Raw genomic sequence first — 24,432 nt, 5'->3', positions numbered from 1 at the left:
TTAATGACATTATTTCACTGACACTTAACTTTTGTCGTTGCTTTAATGAAGCTACCTCACACATTTTATTTTATTGAAAACCCCATAAAGTCTATACATTTATAACACTAAATGCTTTTCCATCCTCTAAACAAGTAAATTTGTACCTAATTTTCATCATTTTATTACTTTTTAAGGTGTAATATTCTCATCATGGGTTGATCCTCTAAAAGAGTAGTTTAGCTTACCTGCTATTGAACTGTGCATGTTCTGATGAAAACAAATTTTCATTCTCATTACATAGCCATGCTTGAGCTGGATGACTTGGTACATTCAGTGAAGTTTCATCATATTTTAAGGTTTCAGAGAACTTATCAGGAAAATAATGTATATTAAGTATAAAATAAATTGAAAAATTCTAGCATTTATATCATATTACTTTCCATGCATATTACTGAGTAGCCTCCCCAGGGAAACACATATAACTGAAAATTATAATAAAATTAAATTTATTAATACACATCTAAATGTCTTTATTGTAGTGGTGAGGGATATGCTTTCTGGTATTGTTTGCATATACAGAATGATTAATTGCAAAAATCTTAAAAAATATCAGAAAACAAAAACTTCAAAGATTATCAAATAAATAACAGATATTGCAGCCCATTGACCTCCGACTGAGAATCTTCAGCTGTTGCCCTCTTAATGCATATTTTTGTATTTTTAAAGTGCTGTCAACTAGTGATTTTAGTCTGCTGCCAAATATGCAGCTGAAGTGTATCACTTTTTTTTGCTACTGTGAAATAAAGTGTTGAAAGAAATCCAAAATAAAGAAAAAAATTAGGAGCAAATGAAAGAAAAGCTATATGAAAAATTACATCTGGGGATGAGGAGGAAGTCAGAGGCTTCTAAAAGTAATTGTGTTTTTCAAGTCAATAAATTGCATTATTAATCACTGCAGCCCAGCATAACCTTAAAAAATGAGCAAAGATGGAGCACTAAGAGATTTCCATGACATGTTACCTTTGGCCGATGCAGCTGGTTTGGGAGAAGCAGTGTTTGTGAAGGGAAGCGGGTGGAATCTAAAGCTAGCCATTCTTTCTCTAAGGCAGCCTGCACAAATAATAAACATTAATGTACATAATTCAGTTTGCATAACTTTTACAAAGAATCTCTTAAATTGCCTTTTATACTATGAATGTTAAGAGAATATATCAGAATTTTCATTTACAGGAAAGTGTGCTACTTGCTATTGTGAGATGTCTTACATCTGTTTAATGCAAACATTGTAAAAAAAATAGGAGACTTTTCATCCCTAAGTGGGATAAAGTGAGAATTTGAGTCCTCAAGTGTTCCAAAAAATAAGAGGTGCAGATTGTTCAATGTATTTAACTGTTTGATAACCATGATTCTGTGTCAACTCAAGATGTAGCTGAGGGAAATAATTTTTTATTTCTTTATAATGCAAATTTTTTTTTCTACCAAACATCATTATTGAAAATTTATGGTACTTTAACACATTATTCTCATAAACCCTATCTATAAGACAGCTTTTAATTTTTTCAAAAATTTCACAAACTTTCTGAATAGATGGAAAAATGAATTTTGTGGCAACATAAAAATCATGGATCCTAATAATATAGGCTCTAATTCAAGTGTGCAAATAATAAAAAAAAATAAACTTTGAAACGACACTACTATAAATCCCTTCACTCTTTATCTTTAAAACATCCTTATTCCATTTACATAATTACCAAATTTATTTTATCTTTTGATATGGAACTATACCAAGAATGTTATTATTACATCATTTAGGATATAATTATCTAATTTTTTTTTGCCTGGATTTTCTAATATGGTGTAGAATAATCCTCTGTGGTTCATAATGTTTTTGAATCTTTCAAAAAAAGATCAGCATGCTTATGAATTTGATTTTTAAAAGGTTCTAAAATAATTAAACATGTTATTTTTATTTTTTTAAGATTTATTTTTTATTTTATTTATTCTTTTAGATTTTATTTATTTATTTTATTTATTTAAGAGACAGTGAGTGCACACATGAGCAGGGGGAGGGAAATCTGCTTTCCCTGGAGCATGACCCAGGGCTTGATCCCAGGACCCCAGGATCATGAACTGAGCCAAAGGCAGATGCTTAACAGACTGAGCCACCCAGGCACCGTTTTTCAAAGATTTATTTATTTATGAGAGAGAGAGAGAGATAGAGAGAGAGAGAGCACGAGGGGAGGGGCAGAGGGAAATCTCAAGCTGATTCCACACTAAGCAGGAGCCCGATATGGGGCTCAATCTCATGACCCTGAGATCATGACCTGAGACAAAACCAAGAGTTGGACACTTAACCAATTGTGTCATCTAGGTGCCCCAATAATTACACATTTATGATTTATAAACAGGAATGATTCTATTCTGAGGAGAACTAAATACAATTTCCACTTATACAATTCCAGTGTTTCTTGACTATATCTTGAAAGATCATTGGGAAAGAAAGACTAAGACATCCTGACTATAGGTTAGCAGTGTAATGACAGACTTTTACTTCTAGAACTTAGTCTTAGAATACCTATTTAAATTCATGTTATTTGAATATATGCAAATAAGTTACCTCTACTCAGCTGTTTGATAGGTACATTGTCCATTTTTTTCTAGGCAGACATTATTAACATATATATCACAGTTATATATCAGTTATATATGTTTTAAGAATACATATTTGGTTTAAAAAGTGCTATTTGATGCAAATAGGATTCAGGGCTCAGATTTTTTAATTCCTTCTTTTGTATGACAAGTAAAGAAAAATCCAGTTCTACCCCCAGGAAGGATCAAGGCCCTTGGCATATCAGCAGCTATCATCAAATTTGTATTCTTACTCTGGTGAAAACTATTAAAGTGAAGAGAAATATGTGAAAATACGGAGACAATATGATAAAAAGCAATGTGCCAGAGGATTCTGGGAAGATGGTGGAGTAGGAAGAACTGGGAACCTGTCTTCCAACCTAGAAAATGATTACACTGGCAAAATCCATCTGTTAAAACTGTTTTGGAACTCTGGAGTTTATGGAAGGCTAATAACTTCCAGGGGAAAACTTAGATGGTAAATAGTGGTTAGTTTTAGTCAATTTCAGCTTTTAGTCCAGGAGCAGCTATTCCCTATCCCCAGACCCTGAGGTAGGCAGCTATTCATGTGTTTTAGGAGTAGCTTGCACATAGCTTGTGGAGTCAGCATATACAATGAGAATTCTGTCCTCCAAATAATGTGATTTGTGCATTGATCATTGATTACTTTTTATCACAGAGGTGCAAAGAGGTAGGGGTCCTTGTACTTCCCCTACTGTTGCAAGCCTCTGCTCTACTAGCTAAGTGATTTCCAGGGGATTCAATGGGCTAGTGTCCTTCCCCACCCATTCATTTTTCTCTTTTTCATCTTTTGGAAGCCAGATATCAGACTAAGATGCTCATTTAAAAAAAAAGGCTAGACTATTCAAAAGCATTAGCATAAATGTGGGAAATTAGAAAGTCAACATATATATCCAGGGAAAGGCACAGGCTCAGAAAAGACCTGATAGGACCTTAAATTTATAACTCAGCTGATCCTCAGCATAGAGACAGTCTACAATAATATAAAAACAAAAACAATAAAAGAAAAACAAAATCCCAGCAAACCCTGGGAAAGAGAATCTAATTTCTAGAATTACTATAATTTCTACATTCAATGTCCAACTGTAAATTTAAATAGTAATATGCCATCCAAAGAAACAGAAAATTTTATGGCTGATTCAAAGGAAAAAATAAATAAATCAACCAAAACTATCCCTAAAAAAATACCTGATGGCAGATTTACTAGACAAAGATTTTTTTTTTTTTTAAAGATTTTATTTATGTCTCATGAGAGACGGAGAGAGAGAGAGGGGCAGAGACATAGGCAGAGGAAGAAGCAGCCTCCATGCAGGGAGCCTGACATGGGGCTCAATCCCAATCATGGCCTGAGCCAAAGGTAGAACTGTCAACTACTGATCCACCCAGGCATCCTGACAAAGATTCCTAAATAATTGTTTTGAAGACACACAAATAACTAAAAGGAGAAAAAAGGATGTATAAACAAAATGGAAATATCAATAAAGAGATAGCAAGTCTAAAGAGAAATCAAGAAGAAATTTTGAAGCTGAGAAGTACAGTAGCTGAAATGAAATATTCACTAGCGGGGTTCACTAGAGAGATCTGTCTCTGAGTTGACAGATAAAAGAATTAGTGAACTTGAAGAAAGGACAATGGAAATTATCTGAGTCTGAGGAATAGAAAAAAAGAAGATTAAAGAAAAGTGAATAGAACCTAAGGGACCTGTGATGCAGTATCAAGCAGGCCAACATCTGTATTACGGAAGTTATAGAAGGAGCAGAGAGAAAGAAAGAAGCAAAGAGCATATCTGAAGAAATAATGGCTGAAATTTTCCCAACTTCAATGACAGATCTGAATATAAACATCCAAGAAACTTAATGAATTTGAAATACAAAGAACTCAGAGACCCAAACCGAGACCCATAATCAAACTTTCAAAAGCCAAAGTGAGAAACTTGAAAGAAGCCAATGAGAAGCAAATTGTCACATACAATGAATCCTCATAAGACATTAGCAGATTTCTTATCAGAAACTCTGAAGTCCTGAAGGCAGTGAGCTGATATATTCAAAGTGCAGCAAGTTAAAAAAAAAAAAAAAAAAACTGGGCAGTCCCAATGGCCCAGCGGTTTGGCACCGCCTTCAGGCCTGGGTATGATCCTGGAGACCCGGGATGGAGTCCCACCTCTTCCCTCTCTGCCTATGTCTTTGCGTCTCTCTCATGAATAAATGAATAATTTTTTTAAAAAAAATCTTGGTTTACTGTGTTTTTCGTTTTGTTTTGTTTTTCTTTTTTAAAAGATTTTATTTATTTATTCATGACAGAAACACACAGAGAGAGAGGCAAAGACACAGGCAGAGGGAGAAGCAGGCTCCATGCAGGGAGCCTGATTCAGGACTTGATCCCAGGACCCCGGGACCACGATGTGAGCCAAAGGCAGATGCTCAACCACTGGACCACTTAGGTGCCCCAAACAAGATTCTTATATTGTCGAAACCGTCCTTCAAAATCAAGAGAAAAATTAAAACAGTCTCAGATCAACAAAAGCTGAGAGAGTTTATTACCTCTAGATCTGCCCTGAAAGAAATGTTAAAGGGAGTCCTGCAGGTTGAAATGAAGAGACTAGATAGCAGTTTGAAGTCATGAAAAAAACCAAAGATCTCAGTAAAGATAAATACACGGGAAATTCTAAAAGCTAGTATTATTGTAATGGCAGTTTGTAACTCTACTTTTTGTCTCCTACATGATTTAAGGAGACTAATACATAAAAATAATTATTAGTTTAAAAGCTAGTATTATTGGGATCCCTGGGTGGCGCAGCGGTTCGGTGCCTGCCTTTGGCCCAGGGCGCGATCCTGGAGATCCGGGATCGAATCCCACGTCGGGCTCCCGGTGCATGGAGCCTGCTTCTCCCTCTGCCTGTGTCTCTGCCTCTCTCTCTCTCTCTCTCTCTGTGTGACTATCATAAATAAATAAAAATTTAAAAAAAAGCTAGTATTATTGTAACTTTGGCTTATAACTCCATATTTAATTTCCTACATAATTTAAGATACTAATGCATTTAAAGGAATTATTGGTTTATGTTTATAAAGAGGTAATTTTGTGATATCAACAACTGAAAGAGATAGAGATGGAGCTGTAAAAGAGCAAGTTTTGGGATACTATTCAAGTTAGAGGGTATAAATTCAAACTGGAGTGTTATAACTCCAGTGGGATTGAGGAGTTATTGTTTAATAACTATATAGTTTCAGTTTTTACAGGATGAAGAAAGTTCTGGATATAGATTACATGGTGGTGATGGTTAACACAACTTTATGAATGTATTTAATACCACTGAATGTACACTTAAAAATTAAGATGGTAAATTTTATGTGTATCTTGCTACAATAAAAAAAATTGGAAGAAAATTTAAAGAATAATGTGCCACTTGAGGACTGATTATGGAAAGGGTCAGTATTGGTAGACAAGGAGAGTTATTTATACACTGTTGTATAAACACACATACAAGAGACACAGACATGCACACATTTTTTTCTTTTTTTTTAATTTTTAATTTTTTCTTTTAAACACCTGCCAACCACCTCCTATTTTATATTCTCTAGAACTCCAGCTATTTTCTTTCTACAGAAGGACAAAGACTCAGAAAGAGTGATTTCTTTGCCATATCATATACATGTTAATGAAGTCTCTTTCTCAAAGAAGTTATACCAAGTCTGGGAAAAATTTAGTCTTTAAATTGACATCTAGAAATGCAGAAAACTTTGAAAATAGTTTTTTTAATGCAAGGTCACAGACTTTCATAAGATTCCAGAACCACTATCTCAGAAATTTCTAGAAACATAGAGAAGGCTTAGTATAAAATGCTAAAGATACTTTTAGTAATTATACAATCACAACCAAAAAATGTTACTAAGACTACTGATTTATGTGAGTTCAAGCTTATTAATATCAAGTATATTTGGCAGTACTTTGAATGTTGGAAAAAATCTCAAAATGTCAGGAGGAATTGGCCAAGATTATAAATATACTACTGTTTTAAAAATGTATATTAATATATCATGCTTACCACTGGACATTTATACAAATTATAGTTATTGCTTAAGAAAACCTTCTGTTCAGATATTCTTTAACTTACAACTGAGGATCTGGAAAGCTTTCTGCTTATTAGAAGACTACTACAAATTTACTTACATATTAAAAATGAACTTGAACTTATAAATCTGTAACTTTGTGTTCACAATATAACATTTGATCAGATATATACGTATTTGGCTTTTGATCAGAGAAGAAATCATTATTCTACAATCTAACTTTGAGAGTCTAGAATATAAGGCTATCAGGAAGAAGGGCTACAAATAACATTCGTGTTTATTTGGGTGTATATATGTAAAATTTTTCAGGCCATCTATCTGATTTTATTTGATGCATGAAACTAGGATCAGACTTGTCCTAAGACACAAGTCAGTTAGAATTGAACAAGTCCTAGAAATGCTACAAGTCATGACTTGATGTTGTTCCTCCTCCATTCACTATCCCCTCCCCACCCCAACACTTCCCTCCTCTTCTGCCCAAGTTGCCTCTTACTATCCCCAGTATAGTTCTTTCTAATACTTCCTGATAACTTTTGGAGCATCTTAGAATCCTTAGAGTTTGGAATCTTGGCATGTTATGAATCTCAAATCTCACTTTCTAAATCTTCTTCTCCCGGGCACCTAGGTGGCTCAGTCAATTAAGCATCTGACTTTGGCTCAAGTCATGATATCAGGGTCCTGGGATCAACCCCATATCAGGCTCTGTGCTCATCAGGGAGTCTGCTTGAGATTTTCTCTTCCTTTCCCTCTGCCTCTCCCCTGGTTTGTGCTCTCTCTGTCAAATAAATAAATAAAATCTTAGAAATAAATAAAAATAAATAAATAAATAAACCCTCTCCTTCATCCCCAATGCAAAAGCATGGTGGCTCATAGTTTTGGAGATTGCTGTTATATGCCATATGTACCTCTTTCTATCAAACAAAATGTAACTTTAGTCTTTTCCTTTGTCTATAATTTAGATAGCACTTGTTTATTTTCCAACAATGTACTGGAATATGTTATACTCTTGAAGTTAATTTGAGATTTGAGGTAGGGATCAAACATGAACTCCAGAGCTAAAAGTTGCCCAGCTTGACACATTTGCCTCCTTCTCAAAAATTATTCCTGCTAACTTACTGAATTTTACTTGGGTCTGAGACAAAAACAAATCCAAATTTGACTGTTGTGGTTGGTTTTCTAGATAGTTTTATATTAGCTTTTCTCATTTTCTCTAGATTTAGGGACTCATAAGAGGACTTGTAATGTTTAAATTTAAAGATATTTTTCTTTTTTTTACATGTTGGCTTCTAACCAGTATTAGGTAACAGAGAAAATAAACCTTGTTAAGTTAAATCAACTAAATTACTTTATAATTTAAAATTTAAAAAATCACACTAAAATTACACTGTAATTTAAAAGCTGCAAAATAAAAGTGCCACTGTAGATCACTATGCCATATTAGACTTAATATATCTATTATTGAAATATTTATTTGTTATTACAGATACTATACGGGGAATATATTTATTTGTTATTACAGATATTATATGGGAAATATTTCCCCCTAAAGGAAATTGAGACCTAGGTTTATTAAAACTTCTGGTAAAATAATTCTTTTAAAAAGGTCACTTTACTCTGTGGATTCAAGGCCCAAAAAATGTTTTATTCATCACTGTTTCTGAGGTTCATTATGAGTAATATAAAATAGATGTTTAATGTTGGGAGACAATACCCCAAGGGTCTCCGTTTCTGCATGTCTTGTGACAGCTTTCTTTCCAGACTATCTATTCAAGGATCTTTATATAGCTAACACCCTGGGAAGATAGTGAGTGTTTTACTCTGTGCTAGAGGGCACTATGCTACCCCAGACTCATGGGGTATGAGCCACATTCATTCAACTGATGGAGTTTAGACAGGATTCACAGTGGAGGAGGCACTAAAGTTATTTTTTTTAAAGATTTTATTTATTTACTCATGAGACACACACACACACACACACACACACACACATATACACACACACAGAGGGGCAGAGACACAGGCAGAGGGAGAAGCAGGCTCCATGCAGGGAGCACGATGTGGGACTTGATCCTAGGATTTCGGGATCATGCTCAGTGATGAAGGCAGGTGCTAAACTGTTAAGCCACCTGGGCTGCCCAAGTTATTTTGTTAATAGGGCTCTTTAGGCTAATCCAATATGTTTTTGTTGCTGCTTGTATATCTGAATTGTAGAGTAGAAACTGATGTGTTACATGTTTTACTTTTCTACTCCGTAAGTGCCATAAGGGCTTATCTCGATAGGGAGGAATTGTAGGTAGAGAAGTGTAAGTGTGACAAACTCTTGTTAATTTGACACCTGTTGGATGACCAATGGGTCAGGATTTAGTTTGAGTACTTCTACTCTCTAAAGTTTTAGAAATGTGAGCTCAAAGTCATGTATTAAATTTCCCTTCATTTGTTTCCCAGTTCCATGTAGAATATGTGTAGGAAAGAAACCTAGAATCAAAGGGCAATAGGAACTCCTGGAGTCCTAAAAGCCAAGAAGAAACTTCTTCAGTCACTTTATGCCGTGGAAAAAGGTATTAGAATTGAGGGAAAAGCAAGGTGAGGATGACCTGGTAAACACGCCACTTTTTGTTAAGACACTATATTAGCTTAACCTCCAAGAGAAACCAGAAATATCATCAGCCCTATTAGGGCTTTATTAAAGCTTGAAAACAAGCCTCAAAAGAATCTCTGCCCATGTGCTATCTGCCTGCAAAATTAAAATTAAATTCTCTTTAGAAAAAGAAAACATCTTTCAGGGTCTTTACATTTTTTCCATATATGTCTGAAACTTAATCAAAGGTTAAATGCTAAAAAAGAGAATTGGTTTCCTCAAAATGCAAGAGATATACAGTCAATAGAAATAAACCTACAAGTGATCCATATGTTGCAATTAACTGAAAAAGTCTTGAAAATATAGGAAATGATAAAAAACTTCAGCATAACCAGAATTTACAATAAATAATCAAGTAAATATTCTAGGTCTAAAAATGCAATAACTAAAATTAGGAATTCAAAATATAGGCTAAAATGATTATATAGCTCAAGAGAAATGATTAGTAAACTACAAGATAGGTCAGTAGAAAACATTCATATTAAAACAGAGAAGCAAAAAAAGAATAATTCAAAAGAGAGTCTAAGCGACACATATAAAATGGTGACAAATTCTAAATGTATATTTTGGGAACCATTTTACCTCAAAGAAGAGAAATAATAAAACAGACTATATGTGTGAAATAACTGGTCAAGAAATTTCCAAGATTGATGAAAGACATAAATCACAGATTCAAGAAGCTATATGACCTCTTTACTACAAGCAGAGTAAATACAAATAAAATCATAGCAATGCTGAAAAACAGAGAAAATGAACCTTAAAAGTAGTCTTGGAAAAAAAAATAAAAGTAGTCTTGGGAATGGGAGTGGGAGGATATCTTTAGAGAAGGAAAATACACAACTTATTACTGACTTTTCAACAGAGTCCATGAAAGTCAGAAGCTAATGAAATAGCATCTTTAAATACCAAAACTTTACCTAGAATTCAATACCTAGAGAAAATATCTTTCAAAATGTAAAGTAAGAGAACAGTTCAACCAATAAAACAACTCACCTGAAGTTAAATAATTACTAAAGAAAATCCTTCAGGGGAAGGAAAATAAAACCAGATGGAAGCATGTTAATCCAAGAAGAAATGAAGCATATAGAAAAACATAACCACAAACTAACAAGCTAATGAAGGAGGGAAAGAGAAAAACAAACAAAAAACCTGATTCATATAAGAGAAGGTAATAAAAAATGAAAAAAGGACTATAGAACACATAGGACAAAGATGGTATTTATAAACCTACTTATATATTAAAATAAAATAATCTGAATATGTCAATGAAAAATGTCAGAATAGAATATAAAAATAAACAAAATCCAGTTATATGCTCTTATAAGAGTCACACTTTAAATATAAAACACAGAAATGTTGAATGGGAATGGTTAGAAAAATATATACTACTATAAAATTACCATCAAAAGAAAGCTGTAGTTATGAAAATACTGGAGGAAGTGGCCACTAAGGCATTTAGTTAAAGAGGGAAACTAGATTTTGATGTCAAGGTTATGCTGGCTTTGAACATTTAATTGTGAAGTGTTTCCCCTATTTTTGTTTTCTGGAAGAGTTTGATGTGAAATTGATTTTTTTTGTTTCTTGTAAGTGTGTCTCAACATATAATCTATTTGGGGAAATGTTCCATGTGTACTTGAAAGGAGTGTTAAGTATGTTGCTATTAAGGTCTCAGTTACTTCAGGCTTATTTATTGTTTTTTGTTTTTTGTTTTAAATTGGGCAACCCAGGTGGCTCAGTGGTTTAGCGCTGCCTTCAGCCCAGGGCCTGATCCTGGGGACCTGGGATCGAGTCCCACATCAGGTTCCCTGCATGGAGCCTGCTTCTCCCTCTGCCTGTGTCTGCCTCTCTCTCTCTCTCTCTGTGTGTCTCTCATGAATAAATAAAATATTTTTAAAAAAATCTCCTTAGTCCTTAGTGATTTTGAGGGGAGGGATTCTATCAGTTATTGTCAGAAAAATAATAGTATCTCCTACTATGATTGTGGGTTTTTTAAAATGAGCTTTAGTTCTGTCAAATTTTGCCTTGTACTTTGAATCTATTATTAGGACGTACATATTTTGTATAGTTAAGACATTATATCATTGACCCTTTCATTATAATAAGATTTCCTTTAACTTTAATTATTCTCAGATGACATGATTGTATATACAGAATACAAAAGACTTTAAAGATAGCCTACTAAAACTAATAAACTTTCAACAAAGTGGCTGAATATGAGGTCAATATACAAAAATAAATACATTATCAGAAAATATCAATTACCTAGAAATAAATCTAACCAAAAATGTACAAGACCACCACAAAGAAAACTACAGAGCATTGTGGACAGAAATTTTAAATGGCTTACACAAATGGTAGGACAGTCTATGTTCATGGATTTAAAAAATTCATAGTCTAAAAATTCATTCATTCATTCTATGTTCATTTGATCCAAGGGAACATGACCCTCTCCTCATACTATACACAAAAATTAATTCCAGATGCATCTGGACTTAAATGCTGAAAGTTAATAAAGTTTCTAGAATATCTTAATAATCTAAGAGTAAGCAAAGATTTCTTACAGGTCACAAAAATTAAAAAGTTTTTAATTTGTGTTAGAAACATTCTGTTCATTAAAATTAATGAGAAAGATAGTGGAAAGGTAAACTCCAGAGGTTAAGCAGGATATTTTCAAGGGAAAACAGAGTGGTATTCAGAATATATAAAGAACTTCTACAAGTCAATAAGAAAAAAAAAATACACAACTCAATGGAAAAATATGCAAACACTTGATCATGTCATAAAACTGACTAAATGGCCAGGAGGCACACTAAAAGGTATTCAACATTATTAATTATGACAGAAATGCAAATTAAAACAATAAGATACCACTACAAACTTACTGGAATGGAAGAAAAAGACATGAAAATACAAAGTCCTGGTGAAGATTAAGCTTCTCTGAAATCCTCATATTTTGCTGATAGGACTGATATAATCAATTTAGAATAACATTATGCACTATCTACTAAACCTAGATAAAAGTTAAGGCTCAGAAATCCTATTCCTAAAAGAAGGTGAATATGCATGTCAAAAGACATGCACAAGAATGTTCATAGTGTTTAAGCATAATAGGTAATACTAGAAATAACAACAGATATCTTCCCATAGTAGAATATACTTTTAAAAGGTGGTATATTGTAAATAATAGAATAAAAAGGTATTTTCAAAAGAGTGGTGTATATACAATGACATTCAACAACATAGATAAATCTCACAGACATACTATTAAGTGAAAGAAGAGTACATACTACATTATTCCACTTTTAGGAAGTTCAAATATGAGAGAAAACTAATCTCTAACAATGGAGATATGACTACTACAGAGGCATGAGGAAGTCTGGGGGTGTTCATATGTTCTACATCTTCATCTGAATGCTGTTTATGTGTTTGTAACTGCCTGAAGAGGAGAAAGCAAAGAGAGGTAAACCAGAATGTGAAAGGCAAATGCTCTATACAATAAAACGGTGCTCAATTTGGTTGAGGCATATGGAACCCACAGAAAACTAGTGGTATAGATGACTGTATAATGTGCTACCTTACTATGGAATTCCTAAATAACAATTTAAAGAGGGTGGTCTCATTTTTCTAGGCAACAAAAAACTATAAAATAAAGTTAAGCAGAGCATAAATAGGCTCAGAGTTATATTTAATGAAGTATAACTGATAAAACATTATATAAATCTAGTCAGAGAGCACCCAGAAACTCTTGTAAATATTCCATGACCACGTTTACACACTATACACACTATAGAGTAGATAAGATATTAAGAAATTAGAAGTATACCTTTTCAAGTGTTGTTTTAAAAAAATCTATAACATAGCATTAAGAGGATAAAAATCTTAGAAATGGATTTAGCTCCAAAATAGTATGCTAAAAAAATTTTAAGACCAGTATTTATATTTTGTAGTTGGTACTTACTTCATCAAATGTAAAATCCTCTAAGTTTATTTCTTCATATTCTTCTTCAGATTCTTCATTCTTAATAGCCTCTAAAGCTGTTGTCAGTTTCTTTCTCAAAAGAAAGCCCTTCCAAACTGCCTAAACAAAAATTTAAAGCATGTTATACAAGGTTATAGATCACACTACAAACCAGATTCTCTGTGTTATCCCATTAGGAAGATAAAACATCTAAGACCTTAGTTTAATGGCTCAATAATCTGTTTTTTGAACTTTATGTGACACTTAAAACTGTAAGATAAATTAAACAACTGCATATGTCTAAAGTTCTGAATCTCAGGAGACTTTTCTTGTGGTAAGCAGAAAAGAATCTTTAAAACTCCCTCAACTGCACATGTAGGTCAACCAATCAATTATCTGACAATTCCACCAGGACCCGTTCTAAACTAAAAGAAAGAGATACAAAGGAAAACCAATTTTTCTAATTTTCAAATAATTATGTATAAAATAAACTAACACATTTAGGAAAATTTCAATGTATACAAATGGCCATATTAGAGAAGTACTATCCTGGCCCATAACTATTAACTAATTTCATTTTAAAATAAACTAAGTACATAAAATAGAATTAAAATCATTCAGATTCCTCAGTAATGTTGGAGTAGAGAAAGCTTTCCTAACCATTACTCCAAGAACACAGCAGCTTTTAGAGACTAAGAAGTAGTGAGTGAGCTCCAGGATAGAATAAGTATAAAAAAATAAGTATGTATTGCATGCTACCATTTATCTATGAAAGACTGTATATAAATATATAATAAACATATAAATTACATAAACTTATCTATATTTAAATATATATGTGGCTGTTAATATTTAAAAGGTAAAAGTATAACTTATGAAATTACATTTAAAAATTATTAAGTATAGAGGCAGAAAATAGGATAGAAGATTCAGCAACAGAGGCCAGACTTCTCTGAATATACTTTTCTTAGATTTTACTTTGGAATTGTGCAAACCTATGCAAATGCTTAAGATAATTATAAAACAAACAAATATTAAATAAAAAGGAATTCCTGAAGAAATAAAAAAATATGTTTTCATGCTATGGGCATACGCACACACAGAAGTTATTTAAAGTGACTTTAAAATAGATTTGTTTGACTATATTCTTAGTGAAATATACTCAAAAGACAAATTTAATTACAAAAGATAACTTAAATGTTTTCATAAATCATATTGTTAGTAACAATAATATTGGTATTGCTATTACAGAAAACATATATCTTGAGAAGTGGAATATATAGACAATAGCCAGACTATATATGACAATAGAAGTCACCCACAACCTCATAAGCAACCAACTTAGAAAGCCAAACCACAACCTCAGCAGCAATTAGCCAAAAATGATCAAGACTTGGTCAATCCATGACTGTCTGCCTCCCTTTTTTTGTTCCTACTTCTAACTCAGGACCAACCAGAGATCACCAAATATGCTTCCCAACCAATCACAGAATATGCTCTACTTCTAGCTGCCCACTTTCTATCTTCCCCATTCCAAAACCTTCAGTTAGACCATACCTGGAGACCTCTCTCTCTCTCTCTCTCTCTCTCTGTCTCTCCACTCTAAAGATTTCCTATTCCCTTTCCTGCCATTGAGCCTATGCTAAAGGCAAGTGATGGTAGCTGACTTCCTTGCTACAGTACTCTCTGAATAAATAGCATAGCTTGTGTTGTTTTCTCATTTGCATGATCTTTGTTAATTTCCACTATGTATGTGCACATGTACACACACACACGCATACACACAGAAGGGGGAGTGAAAAGGGGAAGAAAAAAAAAGAACAATTATATTAATGTCATTCGTTGGAACCAAAACTTTCCATAGAAGAAAAGAAATACAAATATAAAATCAAGTAAGTAAAAATCCTGAAGTCCTAAATTTAATTTTATAATATCAGTATGAACCTATGATACATTTTTTCTTTAATATATGTATTTGTAAACTCACTACAATGAAAAATTTATAAAAAACAATGACCATGCCAGTAACAACAATACTCCTAATACCCCTAATGCATACCTAAAATCCAGACTGGTTTCTAAGTATTATTCCCACTAAAGGAATCAAAGATCTTTGGAGCAATGACTGAGCCAGGCCTGGGGCAAAATGTATACAAAATGAACCCAAAACATCATAGCACATTGAAAAGCAAGGGAAATTTTAAAAAACACTGAATTGTGTCACAAAAGCCTAACTGAAGCTATCTTGGCAAATAAGGGACAATTTGAGCACCAATAAGAATAAGACTGCAATGGAATTAAATATATCATATATTTTTAAAGTTTATGTGTACATCACTATAGAACGTATCATGGTGACCTCTGAAGGATGCTAAGAAACCTCATTAATCTAAAAATTGGTAAAAAAAAAAAAAGTCATAAAAAAATTAACCTGCCCTTCCAGGATAAACTGTACCTCAAGGTAACTAAATAGTCAAGTAAACAACGTTTCTCTTACTGACATATTTTATTTAATAAATGAAGAAATTATTTGTAGAGTACCAATATTTTGCAAACTATTAATACAAGAATTGATCTAGGCAATGATTATCAGTGGTCACTAATATTCCAAAAAGAGAGGCAACTAGATATTATGTACTTCCTCACTGTAATACACACCACCACTTAAGAAATATTCTTGATAAAAAGTCAAATGCAAATCATATCAAATTTTAAAACCTACCATCAACTTACAGAAAATAAGGGAGCAAGAAATATGTAAGTGATACAATGGGAATGCATCTGGCAAAATTCAGAAAGTAGAAAACTACAGGACAAAAGACCTGGTTTCCTTAGTAAATAAACTGCAAAGAAAAAAGAGAGGAGGTTGCTATATATTTAAAAGACTTAACATTTAAACTGAAGGCAGAATGACGACCTTACTTATATTTTGATCAAGAAAAATCTGTAAATGAACATTTGTAAAACAGCAAAGAAATTTGAATATTGATTTGATATTTGGTGATAATGAAAAATAATTTTCAATTTTTAGTTTGGTAATACTTAAAACAATAGGTCTTACAGAAATTCAGACTGAGATATTTATAAAAGAAAGATATCTGGGATGTGTTTCAAATTATCTAGTTATGAGTGGAAAGAGGTAGGTTGGTTATAGAAGATATCAAGGTGACGTGCAGAACTAGGGAAAAGAAGGTCTAAAGAGAACTCTTTAATTCAGGCCTTCAATGACAAGGATTGGCTCGGTGTGGTTCACAATGGATCCAGCCCCATTCATCAGGGATAGGACTTCTACAAAGCTCTAAAATACAATACACAGTGTGTGTCTTTCTGGTGTGAAACAGATATTTCCCCCCTGAAATCTACCATGGGGCCAGCGATTCAAGTTCCAGCCATCTCTATCCAGTATATGAGAAATAATGGTAACATATAAAATGTTCGGATTCTTCTTCTAAGCTTATCTCTTTCTGTCAAGGTTTCAACTTTTCCCCCGTAAACTAATCCCCATCTACGATTAATTCATCATTCATTTCTCACAAATTAATTTCCTGGGTTGGCAATTCTGCTTATATTTTAATTATTTATTTATTTATTTATTTATTTATTTATTTATTTATTTATTTATGATAGTCACACAGAGAGAGAGAGAGAGAGGCAGAGACATAGGCAGAGGGAGAAGCAGGCTCCATGCACCGGGAGCCCGACATGGGATTCGATCCCGGGTCTCCAGGACTGGGCCAAAGGCAGGTGCCAAACCGCTGCGCCACCCATGGATCCCTCTAGGTTCTTTTATATCCACTATCCTACCTAGAATTCCATTCTCTTACATATTTACAATGGACCCTATCTATCTCTCAAGGTATATCCTATGTCCTTTATATTAGTTGGGGAAAGCTAAGTACTATAACAAAAATATTCAAAGATGTGTAATAACTCAAAAAACAATAGCTTATTTCTTAATCACCTAACAAACACTGAGAAACTGACAAAGACAATGAGGCAGCACTTTAACATAAAGTGTTTCAGGTACCCAGACTTTGCTGACCCTACATTCCAAGAATGCCTCAGGAGCTGTCTTCATTTCAGCCAACCAGAAAGGGAAAAGAATATGAAGGAATGTCCGTGGCAGACATGGAAGTGGTATGGAAGTGGTGCATGTATCTTTCATTCACATTGTATTGGCTAGAACTCAGAAAAAGGGCCATGCTAAAGTGCAAGGGAAGGTGGGATATCTAGAGTGGCTGTATGGTTGGAAGAGGAGGAGAATGTAAGGTTTGGTGAACAGAGAGCAGTCTCTACAACATCCATCGTAAAATTTCCATTTTGCCCCTTCTAAAGCCCAGGTTCTTTCTACTATATCATGCTCTGCTCTCCAGGATGGTTAGGCAGTACTAGAATTCAAATTTTAATATGAATAGTTTAAGAAACTCGGTGCTTGTACTCAGCAGACAAGAAAATAAAACTGAAATGACTTCGATGATTTTAAGTACCATGATGTACAACAAAAGAGACTTGTTCTAAGTAACAGAGAAAGGCTGGATTACGCTTACTTTTGTCACAGATACACAGAAGCTCAACCAAAAACATTCAGCAGAGATGTCAGTCACTGAACTAGATTGTTTCACAAAGCAGTGAACTTCTCCTTACTGAAGAGAATGAAGCAAAAGTTTAATATCCATGTACCATTAATGCTGGAAAAATATTGCTCATCAACTGATAACAGGAGGGAGTTTGGTCTGCATGATCTATTTATTCCTCATGTAGCAGAGCAATATTTTGAGATAGTAACTGGAGTTTTTTCTTTTCAGTTTCCTTGAATCCATTGCTCTACCTCGACTCCCACCACCATTCAGGCATTAATAACATTTTTGCCTGTGTATTGCCTTTAGGAGTACAGTTGAGACAAGTAAGTCAGCTGAAATACTGAATATATTCATTAGAACCATAGCAAAGATAAATTTGAAAACTATGGGTTTAATAGGGAAAGTCAGCAACTTAATTTTAAGGCTAATCTTCCAGTTGCTTCTGGCAATGCCTTGGAGGCATCCTTGACTTCTCATTATCTCTCCTATCCCACATCCCCCATGAACTGATATTATAGCTCTACCTTCAAAGGGTGTATACCTCAAAATAAACCAACATATATTCTGGAATATGATTTTCTTACCACTTGTACTGCAACACTCTGATCCTTGCCACCATCACCCATTGTCTGCATTAGTATAATAGCTCCTAACTGATCTTTCTGCTTCAACTTCTGCCTTCTTACAGTATACAACATGAACTTGACCATGTGAGTCCACTGTTCAGAGTCCTGTAATATCTTTCTATATCATTCAGGGTAAGAACCAAAGTCATTTTTTAAAGATTTTATTTATTCATTCATGAGAGACACATACACACACAGAGAGAGAGAGAGAGAGGGGCAGAGACCCAGGCAGAGGGAGAAGCAGGCTCCATGCAGGGAGCCTGACATGGGACCCGATCCCGGGACTCCAGGATCACGCCTTGGGCCAAAGGCAGGTGCCAACCCGCTGAGCCACCCAGGGATCCCCAAGAACCAAAGTCTTTACCATGACTTATGATTTGTAAGTGTTACCCTTCTGCCCTCCATCACTGTCCAGTTATACTGGCTTCTTGCTGCTCTTGGAACACTGCAGTTTGCTCCTAAATCAGATCTTCTACTGCCTGGAATGTTCTTCCCCCAGATACCCAATGGCTTAATCTCTCACTGCAATGTCACCTTTCCTGGTCTTCCACCTCTATCATATCTGAAATGATAAACTTTTCCTTGATACTCCTATCCTGCTTTTCCTGTTTCACGTTTCCTTTTAATACTTACCACTATCTAATGTACTTATATACTAACCCTTCATCCCAACAGAATATGAACTAGTAAGATTTTTGTGTCAAGAAGTATTTATTGAATGAATGAATAAAGGGAAACAATTTTTGGTTACTATCTTCCATTTCAGGCACAGTACCATGAATTTCTACAGACCTTATTTTATGTGTTTATTTAGTTTATATTATATTTATATATTTGTTTACTTCTGTCTCTTCCATCAGAATGTAAACTCCAGGAGGGCAGAGAACTTGTATGGTTTGGTTTGTTTATAGTTAGAGGTCCTGAGCCCAGAATAGTGCTTGACAAGTAGTAGGTTCTAAAAAATTTTTGACAAATAAATAAATAGAAAGATGATTGTGACACTGAACTTCATTTCAAAATCTGATCTTGGTGAGGCTGAATCAAGTCTATTCACTATCTACTTTCTGAATGTTTAATCTGAATGTGTATTTGAACGACTTTAACAATTATTTTAGATTTTTAAACATGCTTCTAAAAAGACCTGTGGATTAGACCAAATGAGAGTTACTATGGCTAATCAAATGTTAGCAAATGTGGGAAATGACATATCTGAGCAGAAGCTTTAAATATGATTGTGTGGGTCAGTCTGGCCCTTGGTCATGAGAACAATATTTCCAAATTGTAGACACTCATATAGGCAACCTGCGGCCTACATATCACCTGAGTAAGAAATAAATCCAGCAGTTGTAAATCACTAAGACTTGGGGGTTGTCTGTTATACAGAATAACCCAGTGAAAGATGACAAATACATCTCTCAGGACTATTTCACCACAAGATTACAACTAACCTGAATAAGAATAGCAGCCTTTTTCCTCTGTTCTTGGATAGTCACAGTATTTTCTCTTTTTTCTTTCTTTAAAATAGTTTTATTCTTGATGACGTTAAAATTTGGCTGGGACGCCAGGGGTCCCACTGCAGCAGCAGTATGCAGCCTTGTAGAGAAATGAATAGGTCTGCGCACGATGTAACCACGCCAGTATGACTGGATTACTATAGCCGCCATTCTATTAAGAAAAGAAAACATGTTTGGTACCCATAAAAACACAGTTGTAGATGAGAGGTCCTCATAAACTAGTTTTGTAAACATGAAGTGCATAAAGTATTAATTAATAGTAAGAATGTCTTTTACTTAACTATAGGCACATCGGTAAAAATAGTGTGGAAAACCTTCAGATCTGAAAGACAGAAATCGGCCAGTAACTTAGAGAGGGACGTGAGGACAAGGGGGGGTTTTGCTTGTTTCTTTTAAGGAAGGAAATAATATCAAGATTTTGTATGATAACGGAGTACGTTGATCAAGTAGAAAGGGGGTAAGTGATGATGTTGATAAAAGGGGGCAAGTAGAGGAGCCGATGCTGAGTTGGCAAGGGAGGATGTGATCCTGTTCACAGTGGAGACACTAGACTTGGGAGAAGAGGGAGCCCCCCTCCCTTCACTGTAAGAGAAAGGACCCATCAGGTCCACTTCCCTCCCTGCCCATAACAAATACTTATTTTTTTATTGGAGTTCAATTTGCCAACATATAGCATATCACCCAGTGCTCATCCCGTCAAGTGCCCCCCTCAGTGCCCGTCACCAGTCACCCCAAGCCCCCTGCCCACCTCCCCTTCCACAACCCCTTGTTCATTTCCCAGAGTTAGGTGTCTCTCATCATAACAAATACTTAAGTCATACTCTTACAAGCCCAGTAGTGAAGTCTAATTTCTTCCCAGCCTGTATCTATTTGCCAATTTCAGGCGCTGAATCAACCAATGCTGCATTTTCTCCATATTCCCTTAGGCTGCCCAGCAACAGTAGCAAAATTTGAATAGCAATGTATGCTGATAGTGAGTAGGTTATCGATATGCTTAATCTCTTAATTCTTCCTAATTGGATTATATTTTCCTTTCTCCAGATAGATTATTTAAGGAATATTATCAAGGTACAGAATATAGTCAAAATGCTAATTATTCTGTCTTAATTTCTCTTCAGATTCCAGAGTACAGTTTAAAAGGCATATAATGTTGGCAAATTGAATTTAAATAAAAAATAAAAATAAATAAAAAAATTAAAAAGGCATATAAAGAAGTGGTTCTTGCATATACTCCTTCCCCTGTATTTTTTAAAAGTTTTCAATAATTTTATAATTGTTGGGAATTAAAATGAAATTTTCTCTTTCCTCATACTAGTAAGTTTAAGGCAAAGTAGCATTGAGTGATAAACTCTGCCAGACATGGCCATAATTTTTTTTTTCTCATAGCAATATACTTATTGGAAATTAGAAAGGACTGATGTAAACATTTTTATTGTTATTTTCCTTTATTGTCATGACTATTGCTATCATCATCGTAATGCTCAAAGCCTATAGAAGTCTTCAATCTATTTTGCTATGAATAGAAAGTTACAGCTAATGGATAATGCTTCTGGCCTAAAGTACTTGATAAACTATCATTGATAAGCTACTTGAACTCCAAATGCTTAGAAAAAATAATCACATTCCAACAAATTATTTCCTCCTCATAGTGTAAATTTTGCTATGGGTTTAATTTGCATTCGGTTGTCCAATCATCAGTTTATTCCTTCATCTTCTGAACAGAAACAAGTTAGGAAATTTTAAAGTACTCTAATAGGTATTTTGGGTGATAAATAATATGAAAATTGGTAAAAAGTGAAAGGCTTGTAAGAAAACTCATAAGAAAACTCAGGGACAGCATCTTATATCTCTCTATAAATGCATACAAGTTTCACTGACTGTAACCTGCACATTTCTTCTCAACCAGTCATTGAATGAATGAATTCCTCAGCCCACTATCATCAAAATCTCCTAAGGGATACGACAACAAGAAAAGGTAGATGAGGGATATTTTCCTCAGTTACACTAACATGAGGACTGCTCTTTTACATTGAATGAAGTGAAAGCAGGTAAAGAAGAGGACTTCTGGGCTTCCTGAATGTAGGGTGTTCTCCATGTTAAGAAGAACATCTCCTGTTATAACTATTATCATCATCATCATCATCATCACCATCAACTTTTTTGGTTTTTAGCAAAAATCATAATGCTAAGAATAAGAACACGTGTAAATCATGTTTATGGAACACCTATACAACTGACAGTGAATCTTCCAAAATCGCTGAATGGTAAGGCTCAGCAAGTGGGTACATTTTCTTTTCCTGTTTTTCTTTCGGTCTTTGGTTTGTCTATATTTTCAGTGCTTCATTCTTCGTTTTATCATCACTTAGTTATTCTACTGATCATGGATAAGAAGTTCTAAATGTTGTTTATATGAAATTGCAATAGGCAGTGTGTGGAGTATTGGAGTTGATGGGGTTCAGAATATGCCACTCTGAAATGTGCCACGTTGGCACACTGAATATTTTAAGCTGCAGGAATTTGAGAAATGTCATGTCCAGGAAGGACTTTTTGACCGCCCCCAGAAAAAGCCATAAGACCCTCCTGTGAAAGGTATCTTCCCTATATCCCAAGAAAAGAACTATTCTTATCTGAAGATGAAGGGATGACAAGAAGACTCTGAAAAACAGGCCTTGATAAATTTCCTAGGTTACTATGCTTAGCTCATACTCTTTCCCCTGATCATATTTTCCATGACCTTCTACTTTTCATGAAACCTAATATAAAAATGCTTAGGTTTAACTATTTCTTTAGGTCTTTATTTCTTTATGAAGACTCCCATGTCATGTAAAATTTATATTAAATACATTTCTAAGCTTTTCTTTTCTTTTCTTTTCTTTTTTAGAAATTTAAAGTGAAGGGTTTTCCCTGTTTTTTTTTTTTTTTAAATTTTTTTTTTTTATTTATGATAGTCACAGAGAGAGAGAGAGAGGCACAGAGACACAGGCAGAGGGAGAAGCAGGCTCCATGCACCGGGAGCCCGACGTGGGATTCGATCCCGGGTCTCCAGGATCGCGCCCTGGGCCAAAGGCAGGCGCCAAACCGCTGCGCCACCCAGGGATCCCTAAGCTTTTCTTTTTTAATCTAACTTTTGTTACAGGGATTTCAGCTGAGAATTTAGAAGGGTAGAAATAAAAGCTATTTTTTTCCTTCCCTACAGAGCAAAAGCGATTGATTAAATAAATTGATGAAATATAAATTAGGAAGTGTTAGAGCCACTTTCAATAAAATTTAATTTTTTTTTCATTAGGGAATACATATTAGTGTCAGCATATCAAACTTTTTAACATAGCTTTTGGAAAAGAAGTCGCCATTCACACTGACAACTTCTAAAAGAATAAAGACCAGGAAAAATAAGAATAGCTATTGTGATACTCTGCATTCTGCCCTATTCAGCACCTGTTATTACAGGAGAAGCTGAATTTCACCATTTTTAATTTTGTTGGCTTGACACTGAGGATAAAAGTAAAAAAAAAAAAAAGAAAAAAATTAACAAGCCAAAGTAGAAAGTAATCTTTGATTGTTGAATAAAAAATTAAAGCCATTAGCTTTTTAATTTTTTTTAAGATTTATTTATTTTATTTGAGAAAGAGAGCATGTGAGCATGGAGAGAAACAGAGAGAGAGAGAGAGAGAGAGAGAGAGAGAGAGAATCCTCCAGTAGTCTCCTTACTGAGCAGGGAGCCTGATGCAAGGCTAGATCCCAGGACCCCAAGATCACGACCTGAAGCAAAATCAAGAGTAGGATGCTCAACTGACTGAGCTACCCAGGCACCTACCATATGTTTTTTAAAAATATTTCATAGTTGGGTGAACCATAAAAAGAGGGTACTTGTTGTGATGAGCACTGGGTGTTGTACATAAGTGATGAATCACTAAATCCTACACCTGAAACTAATATTATGCTGTATGTTAACTAACTGGAATTTAAATAAAAGTTGAAAGAATAAATAAAAGTACTTAATAGTTAGAAGGGGTTTATGTGGTTAATCTTAAGAATATTGCCATATTTTATAGATTGTTATACCAAAGAAAATTATAGAACATACATTCAAATTTTTGCATAGATGCTTATTAAATAGTTTCTAAATCAATAAAAAAATAAATGGCACATGAAAAGGTATGTTTTAAAAAATAAATTACCTGATTATTCAGCATTTTCTCTATATTATTTTTAGAATAGCAAGGTGTTTTATTTCTTCTTAAAAATTCACTTTAATTGTTTAAAGATTTGAAGAAAAAATAATTTTACATGTACTTATTTTCAATTAAACATTAGTCAATTAAATCAGAGCCTACCAAAATTCAATAAAATTAATCTGTACTATAATTAATAATTTGTACACATCATAAAAACATAATTCAGGGAATTACTTTAAAAAA

At 34.1% G+C, this 24,432-nt stretch overlaps 1 protein-coding gene across 25 annotated transcripts in view; it reads right to left on the bottom strand.

The window, feature by feature from the left end:
- Window positions 1–24,432, bottom strand: part of LRRIQ1 (leucine rich repeats and IQ motif containing 1) — a 215,338-nt gene that overhangs the window by 114,592 nt on the left and 76,314 nt on the right. For 20 of the 25 annotated variants that reach the window (XR_013350624.1, XR_013350623.1, XR_013350625.1 and 17 more), the window contains 4 exons: window positions 19,949–20,165; window positions 13,295–13,414; window positions 1,003–1,092; window positions 228–349 (listed from right to left, as the gene is read on the bottom strand). Coding sequence is in view for 18 of the 25 variants with exons in the window: in XM_077845682.1 (XP_077701808.1) it covers window positions 228–349; window positions 1,003–1,092; window positions 13,295–13,414; window positions 19,949–20,165 (549 nt within the window). In the remaining 7 variants the exon portion in view is untranslated. Of the gene's footprint in view, window positions 1–222; window positions 350–1,002; window positions 1,093–5,874; window positions 7,474–13,294; window positions 13,415–19,948; window positions 20,166–24,432 lie in introns of those variants that run through there. The other 5 variants (XM_077845688.1, XR_013350629.1, XR_013350627.1 and 2 more) reach the window with 5 other exon arrangements.

The sequence above is a fragment of the Canis aureus genome, chromosome 13 (genome assembly GCF_053574225.1).
Source record: "Canis aureus isolate CA01 chromosome 13, VMU_Caureus_v.1.0, whole genome shotgun sequence".
In the NCBI taxonomy this organism is placed as follows: Eukaryota; Metazoa; Chordata; class Mammalia; order Carnivora; family Canidae; genus Canis; species Canis aureus.
Note: the sequence above shows the minus strand (reverse complement) of the source record. Positions and strands in the feature narration are given on the sequence as shown.